The sequence below is a fragment of the Chaetodon auriga genome, chromosome 10 (genome assembly GCF_051107435.1).
Source record: "Chaetodon auriga isolate fChaAug3 chromosome 10, fChaAug3.hap1, whole genome shotgun sequence".
In the NCBI taxonomy this organism is placed as follows: domain Eukaryota; kingdom Metazoa; phylum Chordata; class Actinopteri; order Chaetodontiformes; family Chaetodontidae; genus Chaetodon; species Chaetodon auriga.
In genome coordinates, this window is record NC_135083.1 from 12,539,288 (window position 1) to 12,556,806 (window position 17,519).

The 17,519-nt window shown below is 42.9% G+C and overlaps 1 protein-coding gene across 1 annotated transcript; it reads left to right on the forward strand.

Annotated features, from left to right (window-relative positions):
- The first annotated feature begins 432 nt into the window (after window positions 1-432).
- On the forward strand, window positions 433-15,841 carry pkp1a (plakophilin 1a). Its single transcript, XM_076740336.1, has 15 exons — window positions 433-616; window positions 3,206-3,324; window positions 6,932-7,123; window positions 7,247-7,440; window positions 7,686-7,827; window positions 8,140-8,347; window positions 8,441-8,609; window positions 8,981-9,098; window positions 10,471-10,638; window positions 10,738-10,914; window positions 11,180-11,333; window positions 11,449-11,632; window positions 12,788-12,872; window positions 13,468-13,582; window positions 13,728-15,841. The coding sequence occupies exons 1-14, from the start codon at window positions 433-435 to the stop codon at window positions 13,540-13,542; spliced, it is 2,169 nt and encodes a 722-aa protein (XP_076596451.1). The 3' UTR covers window positions 13,543-13,582; window positions 13,728-15,841.
- Window positions 15,842-17,519: the final 1,678 nt, after the last annotated feature.

The following is a 17,519-nucleotide window of genomic DNA, read 5'->3' on the forward strand; positions in this document are numbered from 1 at the left end:
CTCTGGGAGTGAATGTACTTGGTTACATTTCATCACTGTCGAGGCGCAACACTGACTCTGAAACTGAAGTTTTGACTTGGAATATTTCCATGAAATAGAAAAGTCTGCATCACAGCTGAAACTACAAGCTGTCACGTAAGAGCACGCGCTTTCGGCCTTTCTGCGTGTCTTCCTCGGTCCCTCCCTGCGTTCCGCACCTGTACTTGAACCCTCTTCGGTCCCACCTCGACGGGGCGCGGTCCTGAGGGTGGAGTTCACCGCCGCTTCTCCGGGAACATTAAGCCTTCCAACATACTTGGCACGTCGGCTGCTTCTGCTGCGCTCAGTCGGGCCACACTTCTCCGCGTCTGCACTCTGTTTTTGTTTTTTCTCGTTGTTGTTTTTGGACAGTGGTTCTATCGATCCGTTCAAGAAGGGCATCGAACAGAGAAGATGATGGCTCCAGAGCCGCTCAAATCCGCGATGACAAGCATTGGCGCCGACGACACGTCGCTCGCGCTGCCCTCCGACAACAAGCTGCGCTCGGGACAGCAGCGCGTGCTCGATCAGGTGCACACCATCAAGAGGAGCAAGTCGAAACACGGCAAGAGCGGCTCCCTGTCTCCGTCACCGACAAGTACGCAAAAAGGCTTTCTACCACCTCACAGTGTTACGAGTAACACCGCGGAAACAAACATGCTCTGATGTTATTTGCCATGTTGCGTTTCAGGCATCTTAACATTTAACTTTCACGTTTTTTAGTTAATTTAAGGGCTTTTGCGTGTCCTGGGAACCAAACGTCACACACCTTTCCACAGAAGTGATACTTGTTTTAGTGGTGCGTTTGTGGCCAACGGAAATCAGACCGCTCAGTGATTTCTTTGGCTGAAAGTGTAAATAAACATTTGTGCCACCAAAACTAGTGAGATGTGAGAGGAGACTTTAAAACCGACTGGAGGGTGGGGACTTATGTAATGATAATGATTTTTGGGGGGCGCCTTTAAGCTGAGAGCAGCAGATGTAGGCAAGTGAAATAGATTTTTGTCAGAATTAAAGAGTCAGTGTTGAAGGAAAAGTGATTTTTGTCCCACAGCTGTTTCTGTTTTGCTCTGTGAGTCAGGAATGTAGCCCATGGGCTTGCACAAGCCCACACACACTTAGAAAATTACATTTTAGTCTTTCAAAACAACTCTGGTGTTTTGCGTTACTGCAAGAGGCATTATAAAGATCCACCAACGCCGAGAAACCAAGTGTTTGTGTCTTGTGAAATGTGCGCAGGTGGTCCTGTGTAGTAGAGATGATTCGCATGTGCAAACAGAAGAACATGTCAGTAGAACTGGTTAATAATCTGTGAGGTAGTCTGTCATATCTTTGTCCTGTTTTGCTGTTTTGCTGACATATTCAAGCTTCAAGTGATTGTGAAACTGTGGTGATAAAGACACCCTCAGGAATGTTTAAAGTTGGCCTTCATCAAATGATTGTAATTTATAATACCATGCAATATGAGAGGCACCCAGCCAAACGAAGAAACACTGATTACAAACTCACTCTTTACAATGAAAACTGAAATTTAAGTCATCTTTAGTCATTATTTAATAGAAAGTCTGTGGTCTCAAAAGAAAGTTAGATGAAGACCTGACAGGGAAACCTTTCAGGACAGATTATTTACAAAACACATTTAACAGTAGACAAACACTGAATAATAAGAAATACAACCAGAAGTTTAGAGTTGCACACAACTCTGAGGCTACCAGGCTGCTTAACCTTCATACTGGGGCCAAAATTGTAATAGAAGTTTATCGGCGCTGATGAGTAGTGGTCGACCGATAGGGGTTTTTCAATGGCTGATGCAGGATGGTGTTTGTCGGTCTGTCTGCTGCTACTCATGAGACACATACAGTACAGCAGTATTAAAGTTTCTGTCATGCAGACAGCTTTGGTTTTATGTGCTGAGGCTTTGAGATACTGGGCTGTGACGCCTCTGCTGCTGCCCCGCCACACTGGAGGGGATGGGATTTTAGTTCGTGGTGCTCAAAGAATTAAAGGTGGAGGGAAAAAAACTAGCAAGTAGGCCTACAAGAAGAGATCTGTCCGTTTCTCTGTCAAATACGAGGGGACGAAATGCACGTATGGTTCGCCTGGAACTGCTTTCTCCAGAAATGGACTGTTTAAACTGTCCACAGTCAGAGTTTTTTGAAACATAAAACCACGTACAGTTAAATCAGTCTGCTTGGTTAGACTGCAGCAGTAGGCTCAGTGAGTTTTTGTCGTTTTGGTGGACTGACCCTTTAAGGCGTTTCTGTTTGTCGAGATGGTCCTTTAGTCACTTTGGAAGAAATCTCTCTTGCTTGACTTCTCATATGTTATTGATGAGTATTCCATTGTTTAGACAGCCATAATCCGATAATCGTCACAGTCACAGTCCTACATTTGGCACAGTATGTGAAACTGCATTAATCAGCCAAGACAGACAGACAAACGTGATAAAACATGCTGGTTAGGTGTAAAGGCTGAGTGTAATGCATGTCATGTCTGTCTGTCTGCCTGTTTAAAGGATTATTATCCATTCATTACTTCATTGATTGAACGACGAAACAAGGACTGATAAGATGCTTCACAAGTGAATGATGCTATTTACAGCAAAGCTCAAGTTATTAATCATCTCAGTCACTGATATCTCATGAGAGATTATACACACGCTTAATCAAACATTTCACAAAATCTGAAATGGATCCGTTGCTAAATCAAATCGTGTTTTAATAAATAAACGAAGAAACGCTCATGCACGCTATTAGTTTAAGGGACTGCTTCAGGCTCTGCAGATTCACAAAAATTTTGCCAAGCATGTCGTGGAAATGAAAGAATAAATCATAACAGAGTTGACGAATGGAAAATAGAGAAGCAGATGATTAATCAATTTCAAAACTGAAAAAAATCCACCTTTTAATTTCCCTTTTATGTACTTAAATGCCTGTAGAAGTAACTGTATCTATGGATACTGTGATTGATTTCCAAATCTTTGTTCGTATAGTCTTTTTAAATTTTGATTTATATAATAGTGCTGAGGTGTGTTTCAGATTTCTTTGTATTTGTAATTCTGTCCTTGCAACATCTTGAGGGTAAAAAAAAAAAAAAAGTCATCCCTGGATTTGTTGTCTGTCTGGCTCTCTTGCCTTCTTCTTCTCTCCGTTTACTTAAGTTCTTATAATGTCTCCTCTTTCAACAGCCCTGAGCCCCAAGACTCTGACAACATATGAGTTTGGATCCTTCAAGTTTGCTCCATCCAAAGCAAATGGCACCTTAAGCCGCGTCAGCTCCACGATGTCAGCAGGCTACAACAAATCGGTAATGGTTTCTCTCATTAACGGCCCCATTTGTTGTTGCACAGATAATCAGAGAACAAACCATCATTCCCCTTCGCAGACTAGATTACAGCTGTGTTTGGGTTTTAGGTTTTTTTCTATGCAGCCGTTTGTTTCAATGGACTTTCTGACAGTTTGAAATGAAACATGTTTGCAGTAATTTATCACAGAACATACCTGCATTCAGATGCTGTTATGTGGTAATCCAGTAAGAAAAGCATTCAGATAAAATAACTTTGACAGCAATAAACTAATGAAAAAAGAACAATTTAAGGGAATAATGAGCTGGAGTTGTAGATTGAAAACAGGGAAAGCGCTAGCGTGGCTCTGTCCTGCAGCCTGGCACAAACCCAGAGGTGCTGCAGGCAGATTTTTGCTGACTTCAACAGAGCTATGCTAAGCTAACCGTCTGCTGGCTCCAGCTTCATATTAAGAGGACAGACAGAGTGGCATTGATCGTCTGATATAACAAAGCAAGAAAGCACATCAGCTCGAGGGACGTCTCAGTATGAATGCCTGGCGTAGCCACGTAGCTTTACCAGTGATGCAATCAGTGTTTAATTCCCGTAACCACACTGACTGGGCTGGTGTCCTGACACAGCACCAACCTGAACCAGTTCAATGGTTATATATAATTACCTTTAATTACATCCAAGGGAGTGCTGTGTGGGGGGTAACATGAAATCATGTTTTGTTTCACTGAGTATAATCAACAATTAATAAAAACATTCTTTTGCATCGAGCAGCAGGGTGAGTGTGATTTCCTGATTTTGGAAATGGATAAATGCTGAATGCTGTTCTCAGAGTCAGGGTGAGTTCAACTCATTGGCAATACTGGACTAATTCAGATTCCACAGAGGAGTAATGTTGACTTCATCAGCGTGGTTTTGTGTGTGTGTGTGTGTGTGTGTGTGTGTGTGTGTGTGTTTGTGTGTGTGTGTGTTTGTGTGTGTGTGTGTGTGTGTGTGTGTGTGTGTGTGTGTGTGTGTCTGCCTGACCTGAGTCACTGACAGTGAGCTGAGGCATGTCTCAGGAGTGTGTTGATGTGTTCTGGTTGATGAAAGTTCATAATACCCCACATCATGAAATACAGCTCTGTCACCTTATTTATCTATTAGATCTTTTAGTTTCTGATTCTGTGGTTGTCCTAACAGGCACCTTATCAAAATTCCACAATCAGAATTAATATTTCCAGTCGCCTGGTAAAAGATACCTTGCAGAGCTCGTCACCGCAATTTCTGTCCCAGTGTACTGCTGAACTGAATGAAAGCATTAACAATAGCTTTTTTAATATATATAAGCAAAGGAACACAAACAACAGCAACCCAGAACTAAAAGTCAACTTTTAACACAGAATTTGACTGAGAGGTATAAAGACAAGCTGTTATATTTCTGGGCTTTTGGTTTGTGTTGATGTGCTGTTGGTCATGAATGCCTCTTGGCGAGGGCAGTGGCCACTTTACACTGTAAATCTAATAGATTGTTTTACAGTAAATGTTCCAGTTTGTGGCATTAGGTAACTAATTCCACAAATTCCAGTAAATACCATAATACTATGAAACTGTCTTGCTCATCCTTATGCAACATTGTGCACAATGGAGTGAAACAACCAGAAAATTCACTGAGCAAACTGTGAAAGCTTCAGCTTGGAGACGCTTCATAGACCGTGAAAGCTGTTTACATCACATCAGTGGCATGGGCTTATTTTCCCTGAATTCGGATTTCCAGACAGAAGACAGTTTGTTTGACCAGCAGAGCAGCAGAGCCACATCACTGGAAATACAAACCAAAAATCTGAAACATAAACCAAACACTGAGCGATCCACACATGTTACTGATCATACGTTAGCTTGCATTTCTTCATCGAGACAAATATCCTTCGCATATCCTGCTCTTATTCATGTTTACTATCTAAATAACAGCAATAATGATAAATAAGGTAAAGTTTTAGTATTTTTTACTTCATTTATGTTCCCCAGTAAGACAGAGGCATCTGACTCTCCTGCCTCAGACGTTTAAGGAAGGCCTTGGTGGCTCAGTCCCAAATGAAGGCAGCGTGCAGCAGCTCAGGAGCAAACACACTGTCGGTTCCTATCAAACAGGTTGTTGACAGATCTCTCCTGCATCATGCTTTTGGTGCTAAGTAGAAGAGTTGACCTACAGCAGGTAACTGAGCAACCAGTCCGGTTTGAAACAGGAAACAGAGTCGATACACACGACCTACATTGTTTGTTTGTGTGTGTGTGTGTGAGTGTGTGTGAGTGTGAGTGTCACCTGCTTCCCCATTAGCCAGGATCACTTCCTCAGAAATTCCCCAGATCAAAACATCAACATGTCAGCTGTCGTGATTAATTGTGAGAAAACTGTTGCAAGTTCTGATGTTTATCATCTTCAGGTGACAAGAAAGTGAAACTTTTTCTTTTTGTTGTCTTGGCGGTGCATGCGTCCTTCCTCGCTAACGCTCACTGAGTTCAAAGACACGAGGTGGTGGAACAAGTAGTCAGATCTTTCACTGAAGTAAAATTATTTATTATCAGCAGAATTTACTTCAGGTACAAAAAGTAGAAGTACTCATTTTTGGATTAACATTACTGCTGCATTCATGTGTATGTTGCATTTTACTGCTGTAGATGTTTAAGGTTGAGCTCATTTGAACTATTTTATATACTGTTGTGTAGTTTAATCTACACCAAAGCATCATACTCAAGTAAAATACAAGCACCTCGAATTTGTACTGAAGCACAGTACTTGAGTAAGTGTACTCAGTTATATTCCAGCGCTGCAGACAGACGGGAACGTTCCTCCACTGTCATTTTTCAAACAAGCCAATGAGAGACAAAGCTTTAATTGTGAGGATGACTTATCGTTAAAGCATGCACGAGACATGTTCTGTCATTTTGCTCAGGCTATGACAAGTTTCATCCATGCTTTCTTTGTGGCACAGCCTGAATGTGTTTTGTACACACACAGTGAAAAACACACACAGACAAAGCCAAATAATCCGAATGAATTTATACATAAACAGTACGTAATTACGTGAGATTAAGCGATTTCTTGACATCGGGATTGTGAAGACAGGTTTGACGGGTGCCGTGTCGGGCTTGCAGCACACAAAGTTCCTCTGTGAGAAACTGCTCGACTGCACCAGCAGCGTTCGAGTTGGTGTCTAGTGACAGATATTGTGTTACTTCGGTTTGTGTGATTGTTTGGTGTACCTTCGACACAAACGGAAGAAAAGGAGGGAAAGAGGAGGTATGCTGGTTTTGTGTCGGGCCACATTCCTCTGTCTTGGTTTACAGGGGCTTTCTTTGAAAACTGTTCCTGTGGAAAGTCGGTTCCCTACTTTCTTTTTTCAGACCTGGACTGTTGCTACAGAGAGAAGCCTCAAGGCGATGCAGTGGTTTGGCAGATAATGGTGTTCCTGTTTTCGGTTTTGCCATTTTCTCACTGCTTATCTTAGCTTAGCCACAGTTTTCCCCAACTGGCTTCTGTGGACTTCTTATAATGAGTCCTGTGTGTGTTTTTCAATCTAGCATGAAATGCTGTGCAGGTGCTGTTGCTCTCCTGATCCATCGTTTCTTTCCTTCTAGTTTTTTAGTCAGAAGAGTCGCACTCTATCCAGCAGAACCACGGGAGGGAGACATGTCAGCACCTCGGGCATGTGGGAATCTCAAATCAACGCTTCCACCTGGCCCAAGAGTCCCAATGGGCTGAAACCCAGTCGCAGTGACCCCGCCTTGGCTGCTCCATTTTCTCCTCCACCTGCACCTGCACCTATTATGGTGATCAGTTATTTTCATGTTAAATTGCAGCGTCATTGAACTACTTGAACATTTTCATTTGGTTTTTAAGGCACCGAAGTGCTCCACAGTACCACACTGTTTAAACTGTTAACTGCTTTTTAGAGAGCCAGAGGGCAGACTGTCCAAAGCCAGCAGAGCCTGCAGAGTCGAGTGAATAGACACAGCGTCTATTCTATGACCAACGGCTCTGTGATGACCAACAGCCAGACACGCTTCATCAGGCCGTCCTCTGCCCAGTCTCAAACTGATGGCAGGATGGGTACCATCAAAATATCCAAGTCAGAGCATCAATCAGCGTGAGTTCACCAGGCTCCCTGCCTTCCACTGCCATTCTCAGGCAGTAAGAAGGCAGCATTAGACATGTGCAGGATAAGGATGGCATCTGTAGTGGGTTACATTTTACAGCCATATTTATGTCGTATTTGGTAAAAGTCAGCTTTTCCCTGCGCTTCATTTTCTTGGTAATTCCAGTGTTCACTGAACTCCTGGAATCGTTACTCCTTTCCAACCCTGCCTCACATTCCTGTGCATGTTACTGCAGGGTGAACAGTGCAGTGACCACGCCAGACCTGACCCTTAAGGAGGCTCTAGAGTATCTGTCTCACCCTGAAGAGAATTACCAGCAGTGTGGAGCCACCTTCATCCAGCACACCACCTTCAAAGAGGAGCTTGCCAAGCAGGAGGTCAGAGCACACTAATACACTGCTTCTTCTTAACATGTACAGACACACCCTCCAAGCATGACACACATACACTGCAGTGTTGTTTAGTTTCACATCGCGTTTGTGTGAGGATTGTCTTGCCGTGGTGATACAGTTGTTTGAGCGCTCTGTGAAGACCTTTGTGTAACCTGCCTTGAGGGAAAGGGAGGAGAAGGCGTTCATCAAGGCGTATCATCGCGCTTGGCTGCTGTTTGTGACTACTTATAGTGAAGTCAATTCATTGCCACGCCTTTTAAATCCTCAACACCTGTTGCTGCGATGTGTGTGTCATAGGTGTTCCAGCTAGGAGGTATCCCCACTCTGGTGAGCCTGCTGCGGAGCCCCAACCCCGGGGTGTGCCAGGCTGCTGCTGGGGCTCTGAGGAACCTGGTGTTCAAGCATCAGGACAACAAGCTGGAGGTTCAGCACTGTGGCGGTATAGCAAAAGCCCTGCAGCTACTAAAGGAGACAGATTCTACTGAGACCCAGAAACAAATCACTGGTAGGACATTTTATAGAACTAGGACCTCAAAATATTGGGTAGCACACACGTAATCCCCAACCGTAATACTTCTAACTTTTCATGATTATAAAGGTCTGCTGTGGAACCTGTCCTCCGCCGATGAGCTGAAGGGGGAGCTTATAGCTACAGCACTGCCTGCCCTGACTGAGAATGTGGTGGTGCCATTCACCTGCTGGTCAGACAGCAGCGCCAACAACAACATACACCCTGATGTCTTCTACAGCGCCACAGGGTGTCTGCGGTGAGGACATTTCATTCAGATCAATGCATCTGCTTCACGCAGTTGGTGTTTTGTCTTCTTTCTGCTGCTCTAATTTGCATGCTTCACATTCAAATTTTCACCAACACTGAAGGATTACATCCTCGTTGAGATTATCGTCTAAGAGAAATAGTCCTCGGGTCTTCTGTTAGTTGCCAGTTCTTTAATAGAAATGTGCATTAAATAATAGTTATCATTGCAACCTCATGTCCAATCACCGCGACCAAGTTTGCTAGCAGGGTGTGATGGTGCAAGCTCCACGCTGAGGCTTTCACAGTTCTGTGTCTGTTATCACATTCGAGACACGTTAGTGTTTCCACGTGGATTTAAATGAATGAATGAATTGTGTGCAGGAACCTGAGCTGCGCCCAACAGAAGGAGAGGCAGGCAATGAGAGAGTGCCGCGGCCTCATCGACTCCCTCATGAGTTACGTCCAGTCCTGTGTGGCAGAGGAAAACCCTGATGACAAAGTAAACTGTCTCATCTCTATCAGCAGGACCTTTTCCCCATCCACAGCTTGTGTTTGTAAACTGTACACCAGACTGCATGAGTTGATCAGTAGATCAATTATTATCTGGCACTTTGCCCACTCTGGCCCCCTCTGACAGGCCACTGCAGAGAAAAGTTATTTTTCAGTACGTAAACATTAGAAATTATTTGGATAATCGATTAATTGTTTTTCTTGTTTTGTTTTTTTTCATAAGACGGACATCAGTTTATCTGTGCCATAATCAGAAGTGTAAAGATTTACTTATTTCCTCTTTATATCAATTGGACAAAAAGCAGTTTCCTCTTGGGCATAAGGAAATTGTGACAAGCATTTTTCGCTACTTTCAGATACTTCATAGAACAGTTAATCAAAGAAATCATATTCGCCTGCAGCCCTGTTGTCAGGCCTTCAGAGAGGAATTGGTATGAATTGCAGTGTTGATTTCTATCACTGCAGTTCTAATAGAGAGACTTTGAAAGTTAAAGCTTCGTTATTTTTCGCTGGCCACACATTGTTTTTGTGGCTCACAGCATGAGCACACAGCACAGCGTGTTGTTTCTTTCCACACTGTCCCTCTAACGCTGAACTGTGGATGTGTGTGCGGCGACAACAGCTCTGCTGTGTGTGGTGACGTACTCGAGTTCACTCAAAGTTCCTGTGGAACACTTAGAACACTTTCACAAAGTGTGTTCAGTCTGATGCTAAGTATATCCTTAAGCACATGAACAGACACTCACAATAAAAGTGCACATAAACTCACACACCCCCCCTGAATGTAGGTATGCACACTGGCGGGCAGACACACACACATGCACACATATCCATAAGCACACACACGTATAAGCAGGTAAACGCTGCAGGCGGAGTCACTGTGTTTATATATTTAGCAGGTTGTGTGACTACCCGGTCATTTGTGGAAGTTTTGGGTGTGGACATGTGCTTAATTCTATGTCTGTGCTCTTTTAATGAAGTGGTGGAGTATGACTGCTGTCGTTTGGTTGTGTGTTTGAGAGACAGAGGGAGAGCATATTTTGTTATCTTCTTGTAGTGAACTATAACTGGAAGGCAGTTGATGTGCTCTCTGCATGCTGATGCAGTAATAATGGTTATACACTGCGTGTATGAGGCTGTTTAAGGTCGAATTTTGATGTTACTCGAGCCTCATTAAGTAAACCAAACTGAATTTTCTTAAACTCATTTATTTTAATCAGCATGTTCAAGTTCCTCCATTGTTTTTATTTATGTTTTAAACAGCAACTTTTTGGGAATCGGGGTTGTAAATGTACTCTTTGTGAAGATGGTGACGTGAAGATGAATAAACAGTGCAGTTGATGTCCTCTGCTCTCCTCTAGTCTGTGGAGAACTGCACATGCATCCTCCACAACTTGACCTACCAGCTGGAGACCGAGTACCCTCAGTGCTTCAGCATGTTCCAACCGAAGACAGAGGGCCAGAGTGAGAATAAGAAAAGCCCCACAATTGGATGTTTCAGCCCCAAGAGCAACAAGGCTCAAAAGGAGGTGGGCATCAAACATGACATCTCCACCCCTGTTTGTTGGCTGAATCATGACATGCATTTCACCGAAGCCACTCATCTCTTTCTCGTCGTCTCTCCTTAGTTTTCATTTGACAGGGCTCGGGGAATACTAGAGAACAGTGTCCCATCAGGTGTGAATTGGTTGTGCCACCCCACAGCTATGCAGACCTACCTGTCTCTGCTGGGCTCATCCCAGAAAGATGCCACCCTGGAAGCCTCCTGTGGTGCCCTGCAGAACCTCACTGCCAGCAAGGGCCCGGTGAGTGCAACGAAGATAATTATCTGGCTTACCACTGTTGTGTGGTATTAACGGATGATCTCAGGTTGATTTAAGAAACAAGAAAATCAACAGAGGCAGCGAGGCAATAGGAATAATGACTCAACAGCACAATTAAAACAAAGAACCTACTGCTTTTGTAAGAAGGGGTGGAGTTTTATCTCCAGGGATTCAGCGGTTCTTAGAGGTGAATTTGGTATCACAATGCAAGTATGGTAAAATATTATTGTTTTTGTGTCTCGTCCAGGCGTCTAGTGTCATGAGCCAGATTCTGGTTCAAAAGTTGGGGGCTCTGGTGCACATGACCCCTCTTTTAAAGTCTCCTAACCGCAGCCTGCAGAAGACTGCCATGTCCCTGCTGGGTAATATGTCTCGGAGCGGCAGCTTGCAGACCTCCATGGGTAAGAGAAGGCATGGCGTGTCAGCCTGTGCAGGCAGCAGCGTTGCAGATACATACATGTAGAGTGAGTCCACGTGAAACTGATCTACCATCTGTTTCCCAAATCTTCTCTGCAGCAAAGCAGATGTTGCCCGAGCTCACCAGCCTCCTCTCTAACCCCCGTGAGATGGGAAACTCTGATGAGACTATAGCAACAGCTTGCAGCACAGTGCGGTCTCTGATGTTGGCCGACACTGAGATCAGTAAGAAGGTCATTAGCGGCGAGCTGGTGTCATCACTGGCGGACTTGAGCGAGAATGGGTGAGTTTTTATTTACTCATCTCTGGTTGAGAGATTCAGGTGTCACAGCTGTGACAAACCTAATGCATTTGTTTGACTGCCTCTGTGTTTGAAAGGTGATATACAAATAAACTCAGCTCCCGTTGCCTTGTTTCCCACCTATCTCTCGTGTTATTTAGCCATGCAGATCATTATGAGATTTATCTGCACGTGTTTTGTTTTTGTTTTGCACACTTACACAGAACAATCTGGGAATTCTTTCCGCATGTCTGTCTGTCACGGTCTATCGCGGCCGTCCAATCAGATCATCCAACCAATATGAAGCAGTAGGAGAGTGAAACTCTCGGTCGGGAGGAGAGCAAAAACATTTTCCCCATTATGAGCAGCCGTCAGTGCTGGTCTTTGCTCTTCTTTCAGTAAAGAGATGCTCGTCAGTGCTGGTATAACTGCTGTGGCAGCATCTATGCTCACCTCTTTGGAAGCCAGCGTTGTTATTTTTGAACGAGCCATCAATGGACTATTGTTTGTGGTGCACACACCACTGACAAAAAAAATATTTAAAATGTCAACAGGAGCATGTCTCTCCAGAAACAAGCTTCCTGTTGCTCTGCATATCAGCATGTTCTGTGGATTATGTAGAGCAATAAGGATACTGCATCAGGAAATGTGTTTTTTTCTTTCAGCATTGGGAGCTCTACATGCGTAATTACTTTCACCTTTATTATGTTGATGTGACAATAGAAATCTCAGATATGAATGAATGAAAACACGTGTGACTAAAAGCAAATGTATCTCGATCACTGAGTAATGAGAAAGTGAGATTTTATTTTATTTTTTGGGTGGCCCATCCCTTTTGTACCACTTGAAACAACATGCATTTATACACAAAAACTATCTGTTTTACAGTGAGTTTATATTAAGGAGCTTTTTAATCTACAGTCAACGCCGCAGTTGCTGCTGTAGCTTGTTGTCAAAAGGTTATTTATAACACAGGAACTGCCTCTTTTGTCTTCTGCTGACAAAGCAGCTGCAATACCAGTAGTGCAGGTGATATGTTCACTGTCTAAATTGCTTCTTTTTCTCACAATCCTTTCATGCTGGTGTGTGGTTTGGCTCATTTTGCGGCTGCCTGCTCATGTTTGCTCGTCCTTAATGACCTCTGCCCTTCTGTCCCAGGTCTTTCCCCAAAGGCAGCAAAGCAGCTTCCCTGCTGCTCTACAGCTTATGGAACGACAAGAATTTGCAAAGTGTTGTGAAAAAGGTAAACTAGGCAAAGCTGAAACACAAACAGTGTGAGTGAAAGCAGACGCAGCACAAGCCTATCGTATCGGTGTATCACGTTAAAGCTGAGCACATAGCCCCGCCTCGCATGAACAGTGGGAGGGCCCCTCTGAAATAGGTTTATTATTACTCCTCTGGCTCACCCAGTCACTTTCCCTTCCCTCCTGCCCCACCCAAGAATTCAGTGAATACAGAAACAGTCACATTGGAATCCTGGAAGACTGGTTTTCAGCACTCACTGTCTATTATGGAATAAGCAAAACATGCAAAATAGATGCAAGATGAAGAAGAGGTGAAGGCAGAAAGAGTCAGAGGTGGACAGAGCGGAGGACAGACAGAGTAATGAGAGATTTCCTGGAAATGTGTGCTTGTGATATGAACAGTTGCAATGCTTATCTGCACTGTGAAGTGAAGAAGTGACAGAAAGGAGAGGTGTCAGGAGAGGGAAAACACTGCCATGACACACAGTACATTTCCTCTCACAATTAGTGCAAGGGTGTGTTGTATGTGTGTGTGTGTGTGTTTGGATCCACGCAACACCCTTAACTGATTTCTTTTAAACTTTTCATCCACAGCTGGGGATCAGCAAATCACTTTTTGTCAATGACAACACCACAGCGGCGCACAGGTCAGTGCAAGTTATCGAGTGAGCGCGGAGGACGAGCGGAACGGCACCACTGAGTCTGAGAGGTACGGTTTGCTTGTGGATCTGCTTGGATTCAGATTTGAAGGCTCACTGCGGCCAAAATGAGCAGAATTCATATCACAAGGTCTAAAACTTTCTCCCTGTGTGTCTCTTTTCTCTGTCCGTGTGTGCTTGTGTGTGTGCTTTCAGATGGAAGCCAGCATGTTTAGACACTGCTGTGGCCCCACCCTTACAACCACCAGAGTAAAATTACATTCTTCACATGATAACCTTGTTGAGAGATACCATCATTTAAGAGTCAATCACATATTGTACATATTTTAGAGAAAAGGCAAGCTTTTTCATGAATAATCCTGCGGTGTTGTATGTATTTAATTTGGATATGCTTTTGTCTGTGTATATAGGTGGGTGAGTGTGTTTTTGGAAGGTTAAGTATGTGTGTGTGTGTGTGTGTGCTGAAACTCAGTTCTTACAGCCTGAGAGCCACAATACACCAGAAAATGTTGATAGATAATATTGTCTATAGTAGCTAAAAAAATATCTGTCATGGCCGTGAGGACTGAGCAGCTAAAAATAGAAACAATGAGAAAAATATATGAAAAGCTAAAAAGGAAAAAAAAATGTGTTTGCTATCAGATTCAGAGAGTCTAAGTATGCTCCGTAAGTATAAAGCATGATAATAACCCTTTTTTAAATATGTTTTTTACTTGGCTTTCTTGAAGTTCGTGGATTATGTTTCATGTGCAAACAGTATAAAAAGGATTTATGCAAAGGACTGAGCAAACTCTCAGTTCAAGTAAGACACTTGGATTTTCAAGGCTTCCCACACGAAAGCAAAGAAATGTCACATTTCTAATGTTGAATGCAATTTGGTGGATTTTTTTTGTTACATTGTTCTGTCATCTGTTTCATTCTGTGCTATTTTGTAAAAAAAAAAATAATAATAATAATAACACAAATAGCTTTGAACACCAGTGCCTAAAAGGAAGCTTTCCACATTTTGGGAAATATGCTTGTCTTGCCAAGAGTTTATGAGAAGATCGTCACCACTCTCATGTCTGTACGTTAAACATGGAGGCTACAGTCAGAAGCCAGTTAGCTTACTTTAGCAAAAAGACAGGAAACAGTCAGAAACAGCCAGCCTGGCTCAGTCCAAAGGTCACAAAAATCTACCTACCTGCACCTCTAAAGCTATATTTTTGTTCAATTCCTACAAAAACAGCAGTGTTAAAACAGCATGTTGTGGTTTTACAGGGTTTATAGGACCCGTAAACCCACAATGTGGAGTTAAAATATGTCACCATTGGACAGAGCCAGGCTTCCCAGTGCTAATTCAAGCTAACCGGTCGCTGGCAGTAGCATCATATTTATTGGACAGTGGTACTGATCATCTAACTCTTCTAACAGGAAAGTGAAAAAGGTGTTTCCTAAAGTATCTAACTATTCCACCAACCAGCACCAACAGCCTTATTATTCTCTGTTGCTTTGCCAGAAACTCACCTATTGAAATTTACAAATTGTATGTTATATTTAGTTTGTTTGCTTGTTTTTCTTTATTGTTTGTTTTCTTGGGAGAGATGAGGGATTTGGAGACAGAAGGGCTGGAATGTAGTCGTGAACATCTAACAGCAGGCTTCAGCTGGTGCCCATTCATTTTGATTAACTATGTATAGAAATTAGAGTCCGTCATTCCCCAGAAAAGCCATAGAAGTCCAGTTTGAAATGGACCAAACGTTGACATAACCTGGCACAGTCAGTGTTAGCTGCTGGCTGCACACTGAGAGCCTTGAAGTGTTCTTTGACCTCATTCAACAGAACACACTGAGGAGATGATGAAGGGGCTGTGCCCTCGAACGTACAGTGAGTCTAATGAATTATGATCTGTGTGTGCCACCTCGGGCGAGAGGAGCTGCACATTCAAATATACAGTGTTTCAGTGTTTTTATTTAAAACAGACATGTGGTTCTTCATCTAAAACTTGTAGATGTCGTGTTTTCTACTTAACCTCTAAAGTTGTAAGGGTTTGTTACTGCTGACATGACCAAACCAGAGTCTTGTTAACTGAAAACAGGTTTACATTCTTCTTAAAGTCAAATTCTTTTTGATGACCAAATCACTTAAATGCTCTTGCGAAGAGATGAGATGGTTGGCATCTGTGGGGATTTCCCAGGGCTTCGTTTGCCTCGGGGAAGATTGATGTCAGTATTGTTTGAGTGTATTTTTGGAGAAATGTGTGTGGCATAAAATTAGGAGCTTTCCCTGTCACTCAGTCTGTACCTAGAATAAATAGAAAATATGAAGACAACATTGTAAGTGGTGGTCTTTTCCTTCTAACAGAAGATACACATTATGTGCATATTGGATGATTCCATATCCAAGCCGACAGCCCAGATTCCATAAAAGTTGGGACATTTTGTGAATCAGAAATAAAACAGAATTTGATCATTTTCCAATCCTTTTTGAGACGATATATTTAATTTTGCATAAAGGACATTACTGCGTGAGCTCAGGAACACTTTGGAAAACGCTCGTCAGTAAACAGAGCTTGATTGCAAATGATAGCGTTCTGTTTTTATTTACTTTTCACGTCAGTGTCCCAGTTTTTTTGGAATCAGAGTTGTAGATCTCTTGAACTGATTAAGCTCCAAGTTCTCATTCCAGCAGGGTTTTTGTGGCCTAAGTGTTGCATACCGTTCTCAGAGGACAACTACGAAAACAAAATGAGAAGCCTTCCTGCTTCACAAGTGATTTGCTGTGTTCAGGCTGACTGGTCGACCAGACCGTTGCATTCGTTCCACCGTGACAGAATAAATCATAAGATTTTATTTGTTGATTTTTCGTCATCCCTTCTAATCCTTCAGGAACGACACTTATCTTCCTATAGATCCCGCCAAATCACTGTCAGCTGCTGTCTGTCTTAAACCTTGGCTGGCGGTGCTGTCTTGACAGGTAATGAAAAGAAGTGAAAAAGAACAGATGCAGTTTTCTCACTCGTTTGTCACTGTCTCCATGGTATGTTGGACTAATTATAAGCCATGCTGCAGGCACAAAGAAGTTCTCAATGATGCATTCCATTTTCAAAGAGAAAGATCTTTTTTTTTGTATACTTTCATGCAAAATAATCACTTTGGACCAGAAATGTTCTGTAGTAGGATTCCTACTGTCCCTCTCCTGAGTGGTGGACTGCATAGAGAATAAGCATATATGAACAACAGTCAGTGATGTTGATGTGTTGTCTTTGTGCTGTTTTCAATTGAGTACATGTCAAAAAAGATTAGCAAGTTATCATGTTGTCTTTTATTTATGCATATCTGTGTGTGCTTTTAATTAATTGAGGTAAGTTTAGTAAAAGCTGGCCACAAATTCATAAATCATACTGAGTGGAATGCTGGTTTCATAACAAGCTGTAACCTCCCCATCATATCTGGGGCCACATGAGACCCACATCAGCAGTTTTTCATCTCTGATCAAAACCAAGAGTGTTGTCATGTACATTCACTTTGAGATGGGTTTAAAAAAAAACCTGAAAGCAGTTGGAGGTAGATCTTTTTTCATGAAGAGGATTTTCCCACCTGGATTATATTTGTGTGTGTGTGTGTGTGTGTGTGTGTGTGTGTGTGTGTGTGTGTGTGTGTGTGTGTTGGGTGGAGTTCTGGGTGTTGGCCCAAAGAGCATCATGTCAGAGCCTGTCTCTGAGGAGGAAGGTGTCTCTTCCCGTCTTTGCTTCAGGCTTGAATGCACTGCAGAGTCATTTTACTCTCTGTTGAGTTTTGATTGCCAGTAAACGAACTCATGCACCCACGCTCACAGGTCAGAAAACGAAAGAGGCCATTGATTGACCTAAGATGGTTTTATTTACACCCTTAACCACAGGGGGGCTATTTTAAAGAGGGAAACAACAGAGTGAGATGGAGCTGGAAAACTGGATAAGATTGGTACTGTAGGTGATGGTATGAAGGAAACGTGGGACAGGGGTGTGGC